At 34.2% G+C, this 20,820-nt stretch overlaps 1 protein-coding gene across 6 annotated transcripts in view; it reads right to left on the bottom strand.

The window, feature by feature from the left end:
• Positions 1-1,683: 1,683 nt before the first annotated feature.
• Positions 1,684-20,820, bottom strand: part of VPS13C (vacuolar protein sorting 13 homolog C) — a 170,788-nt gene continuing 151,651 nt past the window's right edge. For 3 of the 6 annotated variants that reach the window (XM_023616352.2, XM_023616348.2, XM_070235531.1), the window contains 7 exons: positions 19,689-19,734; positions 17,900-18,023; positions 17,277-17,391; positions 12,336-12,424; positions 5,410-5,533; positions 3,971-4,054; positions 1,684-3,650 (listed from right to left, as the gene is read on the bottom strand). In XM_023616352.2, the coding sequence (XP_023472120.2) occupies positions 3,561-3,650; positions 3,971-4,054; positions 5,410-5,533; positions 12,336-12,424; positions 17,277-17,391; positions 17,900-18,023; positions 19,689-19,734 (672 nt within the window). In that variant the 3' untranslated portion in view covers positions 1,684-3,560. Of the gene's footprint in view, positions 3,651-3,970; positions 4,055-5,409; positions 5,534-12,335; positions 12,425-13,389; positions 16,555-17,276; positions 17,392-17,899; positions 18,024-19,688; positions 19,735-20,820 lie in introns of all 6 variants that reach the window. The other 3 variants (XR_011426108.1, XR_011426104.1, XR_011426105.1) reach the window with 2 other exon arrangements.

The raw sequence follows: 20,820 nt of genomic DNA, 5'->3' as shown, positions 1-20,820 counted from the left end.
TTGTTCTTCGTGGTTTTTCCTATAGTTTATGATTTTTCTAAAATTTGGGAAGCAACTTTAATAACTTGATAATTTTGAGGATACACAGACCTGCAGTCTCTTATCTCAAACCCCTGGGCTCAGATGTGTTTCAGAATGCAGAACTTCTCAAGTTTTAGAAAGGCAATATGCTCCAGATACCATATAAATTGTACACCTCCAGTGAAGTCTGGAGCAGCACCCCCTGATCAAACATTAATTTTGTTACAGCCTAACTCATTTACACCAAAAAGAATAAAGACCATGAATAATCTCAGTCAGTTCAGTTCAGATTTTGCTGTCAAATGTCTTTGCTTCAAGCTTACGAAAAAGCTTTTGGTTTTCAGAGTTTTTTGAAATTTGGTAAGGGACTGTGGGTCTGTAATATGTAAAAACAAATTAAAAAAACAACCTCTCTGAAGCCTCTTTCAGTTCAAAGAGACCCACAATGTTGAGTATTTGAATGGCATAGCCTTATAACTGAAGATACTTTCAAGCATGAATTCAAGAATAAACCTAAATTCTTCCACTATAGGCACAAATTACCAAGAGAAATGTGTTCCCTCTGCTCCAGTGAGTTTCAATTTCTTTTGAGAGCCAACATACACATGGCACAGAACCCACTTCCATCAGTATTAGCAGACATTCTGGCAATGATTCTCAACCAAAAGGGCTTATCCCTTGAGGACAGATGATTCTGATATGAGTAATCTCCTATCCTTTAAAAGAATATTTGGTTTTCTCCTTGATAAAAAGATGGTTGTTTTGGCTCTGGCAGTAATTGAAACACTATATTTTAACTGGCATTGGTATTTGTAGAGCTCTTCAAGAGTTTAAGTCCAGAGCATTAATTTTTAGTCCTAGCTGTATTTTAGAAATACACATGGAGCACTGTTAAAAATACATATATAGGCAGCACCAGATCAATACACTTAGAGGCCCAAAGCACCTAAAAGATGATAGTGTCCTCCCTCATACATAACTCAAAACAAAAACAATACTAAATCATGAAGCACACGTAAGGAAATCCATCCTAAATCAGACATTTCTTATGAAGATTTGGTGTACCCTTCTTCCAATTTTTTTGTTATTTTGTGATTTTGATGTCCTCACAGTCCTCAGTGTATGCCTGTTCTTCCAGTTCTGGGAAAGCCTTCAAACCTGAAGTTTGATCTCCCAGTGAAGGGAAGGAGGAGAGAGACAAAGACAGAGGGATACGTTGGACGGAAGCTCCCAGACTGGCATGCAGTCTAAGAAAGGTTCTGCACGGCCACTGAAGAGCCTTCAGGACAAGGTCAGCTGTCAGAGGAGCTCCATGTCTCCCAGGAATGGGCCTGCCCTAGTATCCTTGCCATACACAGTCAGTGACTGATAGAAACCATGGAAGGTATGGCCTCAACGCAAATGCAGCCATGAGTGTGGCAGCCAGGCCCTTGGTCAAATATGTTCTCTGAATTCTCCCTCTGTGCCACTGATCTCCAATATGGTAAAGGAGTTCAGTATCCCCAGAAAAAAGCTTTCCTTGATTGACATCTTTTAAAACCCTCCATAACTATTAACCTAACTTCTCACTATTATAGGATTGGAAGAGGAAAAGGGAAAGACATAAAAATTAAAGGAAATGTTACTTGAATATTTAACAAAAACCCACAGTTTGCACACTGGTAAAGAATGCACTAAATGTTTTATTTCTCTTAGTAGTTCATACGCAAGTAATTGACTCTCAAAGAATTTTACAAAACACAAAAGACATTATTACACTTTACCAATGAACTATTTCTGTCCCAGGAGATTAAATCCAATTAAAATGCTACAACTATTTGAAAGTTTATTTTGAAGCCAACTGAGATGATGAATGTATAGGTTTCTATAAACTTCTCTTAGTTCAGTGTTTTGTACATGCAATCAGTACAATATAATTTCTTAATTATTTAGGACATAGTCAACAGCTATAATTCATATGAAAAATATAATCAAATATCTCAAATTCCTGATTAAGTCAGTTTTAAAGACACAAAGTATAGCACACTTGCTATGAAATTGTGTTTATAATGCTCCTTTTAATAAACTGCAATTAATCACTGGTATAAAAATTCTGTTTAAAGCAAGAAGTTTTATATATGATGCTTTTCTTCACAGAAAAAGAATGATGTTGAACCGGCCAAGACCAACATACTGTATCAGAGATCAAATATTCAGGGCATTAGTTATATACTATTTCCTCCTTTTGAAGCCTACAGTAAATAACGACTAGGAAAAATTTTTAAAGTTTTAAGGCTGGTCTTATAAAGCATGAATAAAGATAGTAGAAACATTACGACATGTCACACGGAGCAAACCAAGTATCTTCATTTCATCATTAATCAGTGATTTGAAATAATGCCATGTTATAAACCACGAGCATTTAAAGATTTATCTAAGGAAATTAAGCACTTTTGAGTATTTTTTTAAAAAACTTTAATGAGCAGTATATCTCTGATCAGCATAAGCGAGATGCAGAAAGGACAAAAATAATACTGTATGGAACTGATTCTCATAGGCTTGCTCCCTCAAAGACTACACCTACCAACTATCTTCCACAGTGTTGCTACTCATGCCTTATTTTACTTACATATAAAGCAACTAGAGATTTTTCATTCTTCCCAGTAAGTACTTAAAAAACATTTCTAGGTGTGCATTAAGTGTTAACTTATGATGCCCTTAAAAATCTTTCAAGTGGTAAAAAACAATTTCCGGAAATATGAAAATATTTAATTTTTCATATTTTTGAGTCTTAAAAAACTTAAAGTGTAATATTTTCATGTATCAGCAAATTATAATTGTGCCATATAAGTTCATCTTGAAAGAGCATATAATTTCCAAAACTTTGTGAACGCTACATTACAGAGTACAAATATTTTAAGGTTTGCTTCTCTATGTCTTTATATTATAATGCAAGGAGGAAAAATAATCATCAAGGTAAAACAGATTTTTATTAGGAGAACAACAATGTTTTCATGAAAAGAAAATAGGAAACCTATCATTTCTCCTTTTAGTGGCTTTTCTTCAGTTAATTACCTGGTTTACCAAAAATGTTATCTCAGCTCAATTATTGAGCAAATTACCCTTAGACAAAATATTCAACATTTGTCCAAAGGTTTGAGCAAAACCTCTCAAAGAACACTAGAGATTCTAAGTTTCTTTCTTAATCTTTAGTAAGAACTTTAATTAAAAACAAGCACATTGCCTTTGCTTCACAATTTTAACATTAATGGAAATTTCACTCTGAGTTTAAAGTGATATTTCTCTGAGAGTCTGACCCATTCAGGTGGCAGTGTAGAATTAGATTGCCAACATACACATGGTTACAAAATAAAAGTCAAAACTAAAGGGAAAAAAATAGAAAATCCAATACTAGCTATTCTAGAAAAAAATTCTAAAACTAATAGATTGCTCAAAAAATTCTCTTTATCAAGATAAAGAAGAGTGACTTATTGACAGGACCGACGGGTTTGGTCTTTCTCCCAGTAGCAGCCCCCTGTGATCTGTGATTAAAATGGTATTTAGGGCACAAGAAGTTTCAGTGATGACTGCTTCACCAATTTTTGCTGGTGTCTCACTGACTGTGCATCCTCGATGGCCTTACATGCTCTCTGTAAAATAAAAGAGTTATTATGAATGGTAAAGACAAGTACAGGCTCATTTGGTGGAGAAGAAAGATATAAAGCAGGAGTCAGAGCTCCCCACACAGGTCCCCAGCTAAAGACAAGAATAAACAGTCCACACATGTAATGTAAAAGAAGACCCTCTGCCCCGTTGAGCCCAGGGTATATGATTTCATGCTTATATATGCATCCAAAGTTGTAACTGGAAGATCTTTTGGGAGAAATAATGGGTATTGCTAATTATAACAGATTTTTTTAATCTTTGAGCTAGAAAACGGAGACGATGTCCTTTAAAATAAATTGTTTACCTCTGCTGTGGTAGTATCCAGCAGATAAATTTTCCGGAGATAGCCTTGATTGGCACTGTCTTTTTTGTGGAACAGTCCCTGCTCCTGTTTCAAAAGAAACAATAACAGAAAAGAAATAATTCTGGAGAAGAAAAAAAATCATAACCTTTAATTGGATGCTTAAATGTCAACTCTATTTTATAACCAGTGGACTAACCAATACACATATTCAGGTATGATAAGAAATCAATCATTTTGGTACAAGGATGGTGGTTCCATATGTGAGTTGTTAGAATTTATGAAATTGGATGAATATACATCAACCGTATAAAATAACAACTTTCTGCAGGCTATGATAAATAGCCTATAGAAACACCACTTGATAACTCATCACATCTGACAAATCAAAAAACCCTTCCCTCATTTCCTTGGCTGATAGACAAAATTCTTATATAATGTAAAATACATTGAGTCAATTCTCACTACTGATGTGAAAGAAAAGTGATAACCAAAGAAACTTTAATATATATGCATAGTGACACAGTCTTTCCTAGTTTGAAAACTACAGTTCATATACTAAGGCACTCTTTACATTTTGACAGTCTACAACGAGGTAAGGCTGAAATGCAAAACAGTATGGTTTCATGGTAGCTGCTTTCATTTGTAAACTTCTATGAAAAGAAAAGTAAACATAAATTAAAGGATAATAGTACTTGCATCGTTATTAAATTTTACGATAAACGTTTTCCAGATAGTCTCAGTAATAGAGATAATACCAATATTGTTTAGGAAAAAATACACTACAAAAATTACCATCTTTAGAATGACAATGTGTAGGTTTTTTTAAAGAGGTAAAAATAAATTTATAATATATATAACAAAAATTATACATTTTAAAGTACAGGGAGTCTGAGAACTAAGCAAAAGATGAGGTATAATTTTTGCTAATTATTTGCTATGTAATTAAAGTTCTTCCTTAGAAAATGATGGAGAGGAAATACATGAAAGTATTATTATATACTCAAATTTTACTAGCATTTTATAAATGCCAAATATTATAAAACATGGGTGTTTTAGCTACAATATTTATAATAATCTCCTAAAAGCCTAAAAAAGGGAATCTTTCAGGAAGTATCTAAGATTATAGCAAAATAGGTATCCATATGAAGTAAAAACTCCCCTCTATTTACTAATGCTTCACTCTACCAAAAAGAAAATATCAGCATCCTAATTCTTTCAGTGGACAGACTTGATATTTCACTCAGTGCAATCAAGGACTGTGAGAAAATAAAAAATAGTACACAAATAGATTACATCTTTCTTTATATTTTCAGCATATAACAACAAGAATAATCTTTCAAACATTTTGTCTAGTTAACTGTAAAACAGAGTCAGAAAGCTTTGGTTTCCATTCATTTAGCAAATTCTTGGCTCTAAAGGTGTGATTCATGTTTTCTTACCTTAACCGAAATTTGTAGCAGATTTCCACTGACACTAGGAGGAACTACAAAATCTTCAAATGGACACTGCCAGTCTATGGACATACAGCCTAGGATTTCAACTTCCTTTATACACAACACTCGCCTATTTTGTAAAAGGAAACAAAAACACAAAGGTAGTGATAAAGACGGTTAATTATTCTAATATCTCACTCTGCAGGAAGGCACAGGTAGTTCACACTCAGTAAACAATGTAACCTGGCACTAAAAAAGAGTATGCTTCACATAAAAAAGGTCTAGATAACTGTCCAATAAAGAGCAAATATGGACAACCAACTAACAAAGCAGACTTTGAAAAATTCCCCATCTATTCACTTTGTAGAATTCGGAAAAGTGTCATTCTTTTTTTCTGAAACTGACCAAAAATCTCAAATCATCTTTGAAACACATAAGGAACAGGCTCTCCTCTCATGTGGGAAGCAATAAAGACAGAAGCCCCTGAAAAGGTTTTACCTGGAAAATTATTAATTGCTCTTTACTGTCAATCATTTATGCCTTCCAGTCAAGAAACAATGTGCAAGAAATGTCACAAACCTCAAATGTCAGCAAAGATTCACATTAGAACTACTACTCATAAATATCAGGTTTAAACACTTTAACACTAATGTATTATATCAGAGTGAGTATCCCATTTTACTCAATAGCAACAAGAAAAAAATCACGCAATTCTTAAAGGGCATCCACATTGATTTCCCAGGATGTGATTCAGATTAATTACTGATATAACTGTACTTGATTCTAAAGTTTCTATTACAGAAAGCAAAACTAGTAAAGTAGAAGAACTGGTAATTCTACAAATATCTAGGGTGCTGGAGAAACAAAGAAGATAGGGTTTCTCATAGGCTAGAAAGGCAAATAAACATGCAGATAAATACTACAGCACAGTTAGATAAGTGCAATAGCAGAGTGTGCAGGAAATTCTTTTGGAGCACAGGAGAGAGGGACCTATTATGTTGGTAAAGTAGGTGGCATAAGAGCTGATTCTTCAAAGGAAGGAATTCTCTAGATGAGAAAGGGAAGTGATAGTTCAGACAAAGGGAACAGTGCATTGACATACACAGGGGTACAAAGAAGGGAAGACTTATTTGAGGAATGTGAAGGTATGTAGCAGGAATACCAGACATATACAGAAGTAAGAAAACTAGCATAGTGCCACATCTTGAAGGGCTTTTTTTTGTGTGTGCCATTTGAAGAAACTTTTGATTTTAATCTACTGGCAATGGAAATGACATGATAACATTTCTTATTTTAGAGTCACAGCTCTGGTGGCCAAGGGAGGAGAGGTGGGGTAGACAATCAAGGTAGGAAGTTATTGTAATAGTCCAATCAGGAAACAGAGCCTCAACTAAGGCAGTGGCTGTGAGAACAAAGAGCTAGATTCCAGATATTTAGAAGGTAGAGTTGAATGAACTTGGTGACCAATGGAATGTGGGGACTGAAAGAGACTCCTGGCACTATATTTCTCAGCAGAGGTGCTACTGAAATTTGGGGCTTGTTTGGGACTGTCCTGTGCACTGTAGGAAGTTCAGTGACCCTAGCCCCAGCCTACCAAGTGCCAATAGTGCCCTCCAATCACTGTGACAACCTCCAACATCCCTACATATTCCAAGTAATCTCTAAGAAGCGAATTCCACTCCCCACACCTCCTGTCCCAGTAGAGAATCAGATGATAGAGCCAAGAGTTAAAAGTAACTATTACAAATCACTGTGTCAAATGCAATTCACCATTCTGATTTTCTAAAAACTCTGTCTTCTCTTGACCGCTCTAATAATAATGTTCTCCTCCCATCTTAAATTTCCTTCATTCTCTTCCTCTTGCTCTATGTTTACCAGAGGTCAAATCTTGGTCTTCTTCTATTCAACACACTCTCTCAGGGCAGTCTCCAGGATCTCAACCCCAGATCTTTATCCAAACTCCAATTATCTATATCTGTCTCCCTGACTACAGAGGCATCTCTACTTGGATATCTCAAAGCTATGTCAAACTCAGTAGGTTCAAAAACCAAAAAATCATCATCTTTTTCCTCGAATTACTGTAAATGGTAATAGCAACCCCTTGGTACTCAAGTCAAAAACCAGAAAGTCATCTTGTATTCCCTTCTCTCCCACATTCAGTCACCAACCCCTGGTCTCTTAAGGCTACACCCTTATATCTCATTCTCTTAGTTTATCTTCATTATCTTATATCCTCATTCTTTTAGTTTAGGATCTCACCACTTCCTATCAAGATAACTGTCACAGTCTTTGCAGCAGACAGAATTCTAAGATATTCCCCAAGATTCCTCATCCCCTGGTATATAGCCCTGTATAATCCAGGACTATGAATATGAAGGATTTCTCCTATATGGTTAGGTTTTATTATAAGGCATATGTGACTTTAAGGAAAAAGTTTATCTGGGTGGGCCTGACCTAATTGCATAGGCCGTTTAAATCTGGGTCAGAGACAGAAAAATCAGAGATTCAGAGTGCTGCTGATAGTTTGAAGAAAGAGAGACACATGGCCAGGAACGCGGGGCAGACTCTAGGAGTTGAGGGCAGCCTCCTGGCTGACAGAGATCAAGAAAAGAGGGATCTTGGTCCTACAACTGCAAGAAACTGAATTCTGCCAATAACATTAAATGAGCTTGGAAGGAAGTCCTTCTAAAGAGCTTCCAGAAAGGAAGCTAAACACCTCGACATCTGCCTTGTGAGACCTGTTCAGAGAACTCAGCCATGCCATATCTGACTCCAGACCCACAGAAACTGTGAGATAATAAGCTGCTAATTTTATGATAATTTGTTGTGCAGCAACAAAAAACTAATATAGTCTCTAACTGGTCTCCCTGCCCCCATTCTGATCCTCCTCCAATCCAGCATCCAAACTGCTGCCAGACATCTTCCTAAACTGCAAACCTCATCCCATCACTGCTTGTTTACAAGCCTTCAGTGGGAAAGAAAAAAAGAGAGAGACTTATGTGTGTACTACGCGCATACACCTTTGGTGAAAAGCTGCAATACTGAACAATAAAATAACAGTCTATACTTTAAAAAAAAATAGTGATCTTCGATCACTATGATGCCTATGTATGACAGCTCCATACTCTATAAGACTCAGCTCAAGTACCTCCTGATCCAGAAAACCTCCCTAACACCTTTCCAATGACACCTTGGTTCCCACCTCACTAGACCAAGAGTTTTTTACCTCTGTCTTCAGAGTCTCTGAACATCACTTTATCCTAGCACCTATCACACTGTGATGTCACTGATAATTTGTAGGTCTCCCCTTTAGATGGGGAGGGGACAGAAGATGTAACTTTCATCTCTGTGTCCCTGTATCTGTCATACATTGATGGTGCAATGGACTGAATGCTTACATCTCCCTAAAATCCACATTTTGAGTCCTAATCCCCAATATGATGGTATTCGGAGGTGGGGCCTTTGGGAGGTGATTAAGTCACGAGGGTAGAACCCTCATAAATGGGATTAGTGCCCTCATAAACGAGGCCTGAGAGAGCTCCCTCGCCCCTTCTGCCACGTGAAGACACAGCAAGAAGACAGCTATTTATAAACCAGGAAGTGGGCCCTCACCAGAAACACAATCTGATGGCACTTGATCCCAGATTTCCCAGCTCCAGAACTGTGAAAAATACATGTTTGTTTTTAAGCCACCCATCTATGGTATTTTTCTTATAGCAGCCCAAACAGACTAAGACAGATGGTTAAAAAAAAAAATCTGTTCTTGGGGCCAGCCTGGTGGCGCAGCAGTTAAGTGTGCACATTCCGCTTTGGTGGCCCAGGGTTCGCAGGTTCGGATCCTGGATGCAGACATGGCACTACTTGGCAAAAGTCATGCTGCGGTAGGCGTCTCACATATAAAGTAGAGGAAGATGGGCATGGATGTTAGCTCGGGGCCAGTCTTCCTCAGCAAAAAGAGGAGGATTGGCAGCAGTTAGCTCAGGGCTAATCTTCCTCAAAAAAAAAAAAAAAATCTGTTCAGAGAACAATTTCCTAACGAAGATTACTAAAATAAAATACTATGTAGGAGGAGTTAGGACTAAGTAGTGGAGCTGCAGCCTAATAAATTTAGGTCATGAGACCTCGTATTTTGCTTCTAAAAACTGGTAAGAAAAAATATTGAGACCAAATTTTTGATGAATTTCAATGTGGAAAAATTAAAAGTCCTATATATTGGAAAACTCAATAAATAATCACTAAAATGTTAATAATACATTGGGTAAAAAAGGCTAATATCATTAATTTACAAAATGCTCTTTAAGTTCAGTAAGAAAAAGACTAACATGAAAAATGAGCAAAGGATATGAACAAGCAAATTATAGACTACAAACTATAAATGGATGATGAATATATTAAAATATACTCATCAGAAATCAAATAAATGTGAATGAAAGCAGAAATTATTTTCTACCTAGTAAGTGAGCAAAAACAAAAAGTTTCAATGACAATACTTAGCAAAACACAGGAAAAAGGACACTCTCATGTACTGTTAGTGTATGTAAAAAACTGATACTACCTTTCTGACAAAACAATTTGGCAACACATAGAAAGGGCCTCAGAAATCTTCACAACTTTTAAATCAGCAATCTCCCTAATAAGAATTTATCCTAAGGAAATAATTATAGGAAAGAAAGACTTAGCTTCAAAGACATGTTTGTAATAGTACAATATTGGGAAGGAGAAAACTGAATGTCAAATAATAAGGCAAAATTTAAATAAATTATAGTGCATCCATAAATACAATATTATGGAGTCATTAAAAATCAAGTCAAAGAATATTTAATAGTTTGGGAAGATGATCACGATACATCGTTAGGTGAAAAACCTTGGTCAGTTAAATGTACATAATGCATTTTTTATACACAGTTTTTATAAAATACATATACAGTCATGAGCCACAAACTTCATTTAGGTCAACGAGACTACATATATGATGGTGGTCCCATAAAATTAGCACCATTTAGCCTAGGTATGTAGTAGGCTATATCATCTAGGTTTGTCTAAGCACACTTTATGATATTCACACAACAAAGAAATTGCCTAATGACACATTTCTCGAACATATTCCCATTATTAGGCGATGCATGACTGTACTGCAAAAATCTGATATACCAGCTAATTATCTCTGGATGGTGGGACTGGTGGTAAAGGCTATTTTTAAGGGTTACTATACAATTTGTCATTCAAACCAGGACATTTACAAGAATGAACAGGACAGCTACTAATAATTACGTTGGGATAAAAAGGGCAAACCAGCTCTATCCTATGCAAACCACAATTTATGGTTACTTTAGTTATTTTCATCTTTCTAATTATTATCTATATATTATCTATATCTGTATGTATACTATGGCGTTTGAGCCAAATCCAACCCATGGCCTGTTTTAGTAAATAAAATTTTCACTGGAACACAGCCACTCCCATTCATTTACGTATTGCTCATGGCTGTTTTCCCACTACAAAGGCAGAGTTGAGTAGCTGGAAAACGCAGCATGGCCCTGGAAGCCTAAATATTTACTGTTCCTTTAAAGACATTTTGTTGACTACTAACCTATATCATCTACAGTGAATAAGCATAACTTTAGCAACAAAAGAGTTAGTTTTTAAAATGCTGATTTTGGAAGACATGCTATTTTTATGTAATCATCAGAGGTCAGACAGATCAGCATAATGATGACCACCTCAGTCAAAGAAATTCCTGTTAGAGATGCCGTCTACTAAACCTACAAGGAGAATAAGCGATTGTACTGGTCAGGAACATTATTTTACTAATTGCCTTCTGAAAAGCTCTGAAAGTGACTAGATTTAAAATTACTATGATAAAGAAAAACCAGACGTATAACGTATACAGTAATAGTCCCACAAAATGCTTAAATCAAACAAGTACTAAAGTATTAAGTATTGCCAAAAAAACCCCAAAACCCTAACTGATTTCCATTGCCTAGTATTGAATTACTTAAAGGTGTACAGTTTTTAAATGAATTAACACATTGCCATTACAGCTAAGTACAATACACAACACAAATAAACATTGGTTTTAGTCTAATCTAATGGATACGATATAAAATTATGGGCATAAAAATAAATGATTACTTGTCAAATCTTTAAAAATTGCTTTTTAGATTGTTTTGTGAATATTTTTACTTCTTAATTAATGGGCAGATCAGATGACTGGTTAACTCTTTGAAAAAGATTGTAGGTTTAAGTCTGAATCGTGTAATTTTAGCTTTCCTTTTTCCCACCCAAATATATTTAAATGCATTAGTAAGGAATCTAATGCAGATTTTACCTATTTTAAGTACTTTTCCTTAATCCTACAAAATATATAACTTAGAAAGTTTTGAAAAACATTCATTTATAACTGTCATTTGGAATAAGTAATGTAGGGTACTCTCAAAAAAATAAACTCAGTAGTTTAGTCCAAGTTCTTTTATTTGGAAAAATTATCTACCACTCCCAAAATACTTAGAAAAAGCTGGAAAAAATACGAAGAAATAATACCATCCTTTAAGAAAGGTACGCTAGTCATCCAAAATAAAACCTAGAAAGCAAAAGTGATTCAGGAATTTATCCTCCATCCTGGGATTTATAATTCGCTTATACAGGTTTCACCACTGCACTTAAGGAGTCTATTCCAGACTCTGTCTCTCAGCAGTTGTGTAACTTGGATAAGCCCCTAAATCACGCTGCATCTCAGTTTCAGCATCTCCAAAATCAGAGGGTCAGGATAGATGATCTCAAAGGACCTGTCTAGATCTGTGTTTTTGTGATTCTACGACAATGGACATTCTGCAGCTGAAGTATAGTTCTCCAAAGCCTCTGCAACCTTGGGATTTATAATTCTTATGATCTACATAACTTGCATTTGAAAAGAAGTCACTTAAAGTTAATACCTGTTAGTAACCATAAGGATTGTCTTCTTGTTTCCAGGAATAGCACAGTGGTATCGGTAGATCTCTCCTTCTAACTTTTTGATATGATTCTGAAAAGAAAACAAAACTCAAGGTTTGGGTAGTACATGCCTCCAAATAGTATTTCCAATACTGTATATTAGCTAATTATAATAACAGTGCTAGTTAGGAAAAACATTATTAGAAACAAAAGCACAATTCTACATACTGGCACATGAAACTGAAAAAATCTTCACAGCATGTTCATACATTAACTCCCGCTCTGCCCTAAAGGCAGACATATCAAATGATTACTAAGTGACCTTCTGGTAAAAGGCATTTCATTCTGTGAGAACTCAGAAATTTAAAAGTATCTACCAGAAACAATCACACGTTTTCACTAATGGAATATGAATACATGCTAATACAAAACTGCAACATTAACATTACAGGGGTTCTTAACCTGGGGTCCAGGGAAGGACTTTGGGAGGTCTATGAACCACCTAACATAGAATATAAAATTTAGAAAATGTGGCTTTTCAACTTTTTTCAGAGGACGGTTCATATTATTCATCAGATTTTTTGAAGGGGTCTGTGATCCTTCTCAAAGGTTAAGAACCACTGATTTACACAGAGGTAGATATACACATAATAACATTCCAAGATAACTGATATTTAATGTTTTTGAATATTTGGTCTTACAGATAAAACATACATGAGAAAAACATGTATGTATCAAATTTAAATTCCTGAGAGGAAAAAAATGTAATGACAATATTAATACAAACACGAACAATTTCTAAAATTTAAAATTAACGGCACAATTTATTGCTAAAGGCAATTACAAGCATAAAATAATTCAAGTATAAATAGTAGTACATTAAAATACATTTCTTTTCTTTCTCAACTATCTCAAAACTATTGTGACTTGAATTAATCAACATACATTAAAAACCCAAAGTTATTTTTTATAATGAATGCTTATGAATATTATTATTGACATTATAATGCACGATTAAAGATGAGTTATATACGACAATACGGAACATAAACATACCTAATAAATAATACATTAACATTTTATAATCAGGAACACAACACCACTATTATGAAAAAGATAATATAATCAATAATCACAAGCAGAGAAAGCACACTTCTTATTATCTCAATGCTTAAATACACATTTTTTAAAGATCCTTAGTTCCCAGTCATTCCTTGACAATTACAAAAAGACATGAATAAGAAAGATGAATCCCCAAAGAACTGGGGTCTCATCTTCAGAATGGGTCTCAGAGAGGTGGAGTTTAATAGTCACTTGCTTCACATCTTGCCTATGTGAATTAGCTAAAATCTTTTAACATTTATACCTTAATTTCTTTAAAGAGAAAACAGGAAATGAATATAATAGCCTAGTACGTTTATTTTCATCTTTGAAATTTAAATATGGTAAAATATTTAGATCTGAGATGCAATGTACAAGACATACTACCCACTTTCCATCTTGTACGCATTTTCATTAGTTATCAGGCTATGGCGGTTTAAACCATTAAAAGCTCTTAAAGTAAAATTCATCATCATAATACACTATAGAAACCTTATTTCTATAGAAATCCACTATACTCTGAGATTTGGATTAAGATATTCAGTCACTGATGGCAGCAGGAAACGAGATTAGTTAAAATATTCACTCTCCCTTCCCAAAATACACCTTGAAGAATTTACAATATTTAGCAAAAGCATTAAATTTTTTCAAGTAGATTCTAAGAAAATAACACAAGATACAAAAAAGCAACATGTATAATGATATTTATCACAGCATTATTACTGCTAGTAAAATAACAGAAATACCTTTAATGTCAAGAACTGGGAATGGCCAAATACGTGATATAAGGTTATCTCAAAGGATGGTAATGCAAGAATTAAGAATAAAGCATTTCTATGAAAATGTAAAAATATAATTAAAATGAAAAAGCAAGGAACACCATTTCAAATACTATGATTATAATTACATGAACCAAGATGAATATTAAATAAAAACTGGCTATATATCATATACATGTGTGTTTATACACATATATATGTGTGTGTAACCTGTAATTATCCTAGGAGAATAAAGGATAAGCAGAAGAGTATATCCTATGAAAATACAGTATTTGATTTAGTAACTTTCAAAGCTTAGTGTTGAAGAATACAGAGCAATACTCAGGAAAAAAAGAAAATGGGGTAAATCAAAAGATTTCCAAATAAATTATTTAGAATACACCAATATTACAATAAGGGCTAGCAGGACATAATTTTAAACCCTAGTTCTCTTTAATATTTACATGTTTTTGTTATACTTGGTCCCTTAAGGACAGAAGTCTTATTTCTTGGGCATGTCCAGCATTATCTGGATAAGCAAAAAACATTTCAGACCCAACTGACTGATTACAGCTAAGATGGGCAAGGGACGAAAAGGCCTAAGTTTCTTAATTATCCATGCCTACCCCTGCCACACACAGAAAAAAATTACCAAGTTCTCTCATTAATGTGCAATCATTCTATTTCTTCCAGTAACTGTGATAACACATTAAAGTTTAAAGGGCTGTCTCATATCTTAACAAAAACGAATAAATCAGATAAGGTACCTATATTTAACCAAAATAAAGTTTCTTGAAGTTCTGTGCTTATGAACATGCAGTTGTAAAAAGGGAAATCACAAGAAAAAGGTTTATAACATAAAAAGCTAAAAAAAAAGTAAACAATAAGGAAAAAATTTTAACAAGTTATACGATTTCCCAAAAGTGAAGTTTCATTAAAATTGCAATATATCCAGGAAAATTAAAAATCATTACTTTTACCTAAGAAGGAAGGGTAATTATTAGTGATGATTTAAGACAGCATCTTGAATTAGGTATTGTGCTTGATTTTCACAGAAACTGTACGTGCGGTGGCATTTTTGCCAACCCTCAATTATCTAGGCACAAGAAAAGTTTGTCAGCTACAGTTTTAGGCTGGTCTTTGGATGTCCTTCTTTCTTCTTTAAAGTGCTTGTTTTAAATATGAAGCATTCAATTTATTTTTTGATAACTATAGTTTAAAAATATATATAATCCAATTGAATAGTTTGTTAACAGTTTCATCCTCTTCAAATGGATAACACATTAAATCTAAGTTTATACTTTGCTTTCAATTTTGGGGAAAAAAAGAAAGTTGCTAGATAGGACGCTGCTAAATCAAATTGAACATCTCTATCATTTATTAAAAAAGAGAAGTCAAAACATAACTTATTTTGAAATTGACTATGGGAATATTAATTTCAAAATAATTTATATTTATTTTTGTTCTCATTAAGATAATGAATCCTCTTTAAGGAATTAAAAGCAAAAAGTTTGGTCTTTAAAAATAAAGATATCTATAAATTAAGTGCCACATAAGTAATGTGCCTAAATACATGTTCAACTTCTATTTATATTAATTAAAGCTACTAATTGTGAAATAAGCATATCAACAAGAAGATTCAATTTTTGAAAAGCATAAATGCTAAAGGCTGAGAAGGTACATAATTATAAAACAACTGCCAATTATCTACCAAGAGTACTAAGAGGTTAAAAAAGGAAAAAAGAAATTAAGGAACATATTCTCAAAATTCATGTGCCAATTCTTATTTGAGGTCTAAGGACAGACCAAGAGCAACTGATACTTCAATTATTAAAACATATGCCCAAGTTAATTGTTCCAGTCTCATAACTTGAATAAATTTAGGGTGATTTGTGAAACATAGCTACGTAATTCCATCATTAGGACTCAGAAACATAAAGAACACACAATAGATAGAACATAATTGTCCTTTTCTTTTTTCAACTTTTTGTGAAATGCACATGAATACTATAAGAAAAGAGAAAATTTTCAAAGTGATAGCAAAAGTGTGTCCTTCTGAGCTCAATAAAGTCTTTCTCAACCAAATGGAGAAGAGAGTTGATTTCCTGCATCCTTTAATTTTTTATATTGATCGTTTATTCCTGTACAGTATTAACGGGAATACCACCATTTTTATTTGTCATCAAGCCACTATGATAAAAAGTTCAGACAGAGGTGAGAGTTGTAAAGAAAATTTCATTAAAATGACTCTCAATCTAAATAAATCAAAGACAGTCAATTAATACCACAGTTTGTTTTGATTTTTAAGGATGAAATCAAGTAGCAGTTTAGGAAACATTTATTCCTGTATTTCCAGTTCTTGCTGTGTAGGCAGAAAAAGAAAGAAAATAAAGTTAGAAGCATGCAGAAAGATAAAATGTAATCATATACAATAAAAACCAAAGGCTAAGAACAATGAAGAGTCTTTTTATTTTAAAGTCAAAGTAGGAAAATATTAATAAATTTATTTTGAAGGAAAGGTAGTTATGGGAGAACAGCAATTTATATATGTACATATTATTTAAATATAGTAAAGTTAAACTAAAATAAAAGCCAAAAAAAACCTTAAAACTTTTTAAGGTTTAAAAAGATTCTAATTGTACATAATCTTTTTCTCTCCTCCAGCTTCTGTTTACCTGAATAAATCTAGATTTACAGAATCGTCCAAATAAATTAATTTGGTTGGGAGAAAAGGAAACAGTAAAATTCCAATAATTAGCTACAAAGCAGGAGACCAAAGTTAACAGTATTAACTAAATGAGCTACCACACAAATAGTAATAAAGCCTATGACTTCTTTTAATATTACCCTTTCTGCACAAAAAAGCTTTGCTCCTGTGCAGAAAAAAATTACCAGTTATTCTCATTTTACATATTACACTAAAATAAAAAACAAATAATCAAGTTCTACTCTACAAACCATGTTCCCTGTGCAATCATTAAAGAAGTCCATGAATCAAGAACTTTAAGAACCACCCATGAGATCCTGTTCCTAGAAATCTTTAAAATGAAATTGCACTTAGATCATGAAAAATAGAATTTATACCTCAAATAAATCACAGCCTTCGGATTCCTGTCTGTCATATGGGCGAATGATGCCGTCTTCATGGATCAGGCGAGGCGGGCGGAGGCTGGACACTTCCTCAGTTGATTCTGCTGCTCTGTATAAGGGAGCAGAATAAGTATGAGAAAATAGGTGAGAATATTTCAAAATAATACAAATATATGTTGATTAACGACTGTACTACATTCCATATTATATCAATATTTGATAAAAACAGAGTAATTTTAAATAACTTGCCCAAAATAATGTGACAAATATTAAAACCAAGTCTGTCTGACTCCAAGCTCCTCCACCTTTTCTTAAAGAAAAGAAAATGTCAAAATAATAATAGGAGGGACTAGGTCGTCCACTCTTTGTCCCTGGTGGCTAGCACAGTGCCTCACATATTGCAGGTACCAATAAACAGTTGTGGAAAAAAAAGAGAAACGGAGTCCCCAAGTCTCTTCTTGCTCCTTTCTGGGGGCACTCTACTTTGTGAACCTCTCAGAGCTTTTAATTAGACTGTGATATCCTTAAGAGCAGGCAAAGTATTTAACCTATTTATGGATTCCCAGCCACAATCAGCACACAGATACATACTTTGCACATGATATGCTTTTAATTACCTCTGAATTCCTTGGAAGGTGCTGCTGGCCATATCTATGATTCCACCAGTTGGACGAGCCACAGCACCCACAAGTCCTTTTCCAATTCCTTTAAAGAATCCAGCAGCTCCTTCCTTTTTGGCACCTTTATAAAACCAAAGACAATGAATGCATAAAGATATTTTAAAATAAGCAAGTTTAAACTCAACAAAAGCCTGAGCCAAATATTGAACTTTTTTATTCAGGAAGCTTCTAGAATTCAGCTTTCTAAAAAAGTTAAATGTAATCCTAATGTGATAAAACAGCAGTTCTCAAAGTGCATTAACTGCACTAATGCAATTATTTGGCCCCACTCTAGACCTAGTGAATTAGAAACTCTCAGTGTTTCAACAAGTCCTCCAGATACTCCTGAGGCATGCTCAAGGTTTACAACTACTGATCCAGGAGTTCAGTCAGTACCTGCGACTGAAAGGTCTGAGAACTGACCAGAAAATACTCTTTTTTTATGCTGACCATCGGGAGATTTTTCAGTGTACTTTTTTTTTAACATAAAAATTTTATCAAAATATAATTTACATACCATATAATTCACCCATTAAAGTGTACAAATTAAATGGTTTTTAGTACATTCAGAGTTGTGCAACCATCACCACTGTCAATTTTAGAATATTCATATCATCTCGAGAAGAAGCCCCATGCCCATTAGCAATCATTCCCCATTTCCCCCTACTCCATCCCCACACAATCCTATGCAACTTACCTCCTTCCTGTCTGCCCCCCAGACCTAGGCAACAATTAACTACTTTCTATCTCTATGGATTTCCCTATTCTGGACATTTCCTACAAATGGAATCATACAATACGTGCTCTTTTGTGACTGGCTGTTTTCACTTGACATGTTTCCAAAGTTCATTCATCTTGTACTTAGATAAGTACTTGATTTCTTTTTAAAGCTGAGTAATATCCCATTGTATGAATACACCATATTTTGTTTATCCATACACTTGTTGATAGACATGTGGGTTGCTATTACATTCTGGCTATTATGAATAATGTGTCTGAATACTTATGTACAAGTTTTTGAGTGGACTTGGGTTTTCAATTCTTTTGGGTATATAACCAGGACTGGAATTGCTGGGTCATATATATAAACTCCATGCTTATATCTGGTTGTCCTAGCACCATTTGTTGAAAAGCCTACTCTTTCTTTATGGAGTTATCTTGGCACCCTTGTTGAAGACTGACCATAAACGTAAGGGATTATTTCTGGAATTTCAATTTTATTCCACGGATCTGTATATCTAACCGTATGCCAGTATCACACTGTCTTAGTTATTGTAACTTTATAGTAAGGTTTTAAATTGGATAGTGTAAGTCTGCCAACTTTCTTCTTTTTCAAGAATGTTTTGGCTATTTGGGGGTCCCTTGAATTCCCACACAAATTTTACAATCAGTTTGTCAGTTTCTGCAAAGAAGCCAACTGGGATTTTGATAGGGATTGCACTGAATAAACTAATGTGGCTCTTTTAATAAGACAAAAAAATATGAATCAATTCCTATTGAGGGCCCAAAGGAATCTAGTTTAACTATTGCCCTGCTGAAAATAGCATTCAAAGTCTGAATCACAGTCTACTACTTAACAACTCTACTTTTTGAGGAAAGTACATTCACTGAACAACAATTTAAGACTATGAACATAAAATTAGACAGAAAGTCTCTCAATCAAATACTTAGCAGCAATAACATCTATTATGTTTCCTATGTATCGACTCTTCAGACTTTGTTCAGGAAGGAGACATTCTCAACCTACCTTCTACAGGTTTTGTTATTATTCCAGTCACTCCACCAACAACACCCTGAAAGAGAAATCAATCATGAAGTCAAGCCTGAATGGAAGGTGCTTAATTTTAAACCAGCCGCCAGAGGTCTCTATAGACATACTAGAAATAACTTTTGTTTTTAATGAGGACTTATTTGATGTCAACATGCACACACAAGTGAGCACTACAATTTCTTAGACATTATTTCATATTTTAAATTTTAAATGAAAATACTTATAGAAGTAAAATTTTATAATGGAAAGAAGAGTAAAGCAGGTGAAAAGATTCTTCATCTGGTTCTGGCACCAATCAGCTATGTAACTGAGCAGTTGATTCAATCTCTTTAAGCCTCAATTTCCTTATCAGTGAAATGAGTGAGTTAAACCAAATAATCCCTAAGATCTAATTATAAATTTTAATGAGATTACTTTGCAACTTAATGAGAGTGTAGAAAATTGAAAATGAAAGGACCTTCAAATTGAAAATGAAGGATAGCAAATCACCTGACAAACAAAGCACTTTAGAGGAGAAAACACTTATTACAAATCACTGCCACAAATACAGAAATAATTATAGTTTCCTGAAATTATTTCCAAAATTAAAACAGTAAAATGTTTATACAACATTCTTATTAACTCTCAAGTAATGGCAGTAACTAAAACTACTTGTATATTATATAAATGCATAGAAAGAGAACTGAAGGATATACACTATATTGAAAAGATTAGATACCTCTGGGAGGAGGTGAGGGGTGATCAAAGAGTACTTTATAGACTTCCCTATAATGTTTTCATTACTTATTAAAAGGAGAACTTATAAGTTCTTATAATTACTTATACAGAGAATATTCATATATTGCCTGTATAAACAGTATTCATATATTATTTGTATAATTTTTAAAGTACTGAAAAGTAGGGAAAGGCAGTTCCTGGTTTATAACACTTACTTCCACACCTCTCTTCTGCAGAAAGGGTCATTGATGATGACCTGAAGAACTCCACCTCCCTCTAGTTACCCTCAGTTACCATGTTTCTCTGCTTTCCTTCCTGCCCCTTCCACAGCAGTGCTAACCTGCCATCATTATAGAGTTTTCACTCCAGCCCAAGTGCCAAACTAAGTTTG

Source organism: Equus caballus, chromosome 1, assembly GCF_041296265.1.
Source record: "Equus caballus isolate H_3958 breed thoroughbred chromosome 1, TB-T2T, whole genome shotgun sequence".
NCBI classification, from domain to species: domain Eukaryota; kingdom Metazoa; phylum Chordata; class Mammalia; order Perissodactyla; family Equidae; genus Equus; species Equus caballus.
The sequence above is the reverse complement of the archived record's forward strand: the minus strand, read 5'-3'. Positions and strand labels throughout refer to the sequence as shown.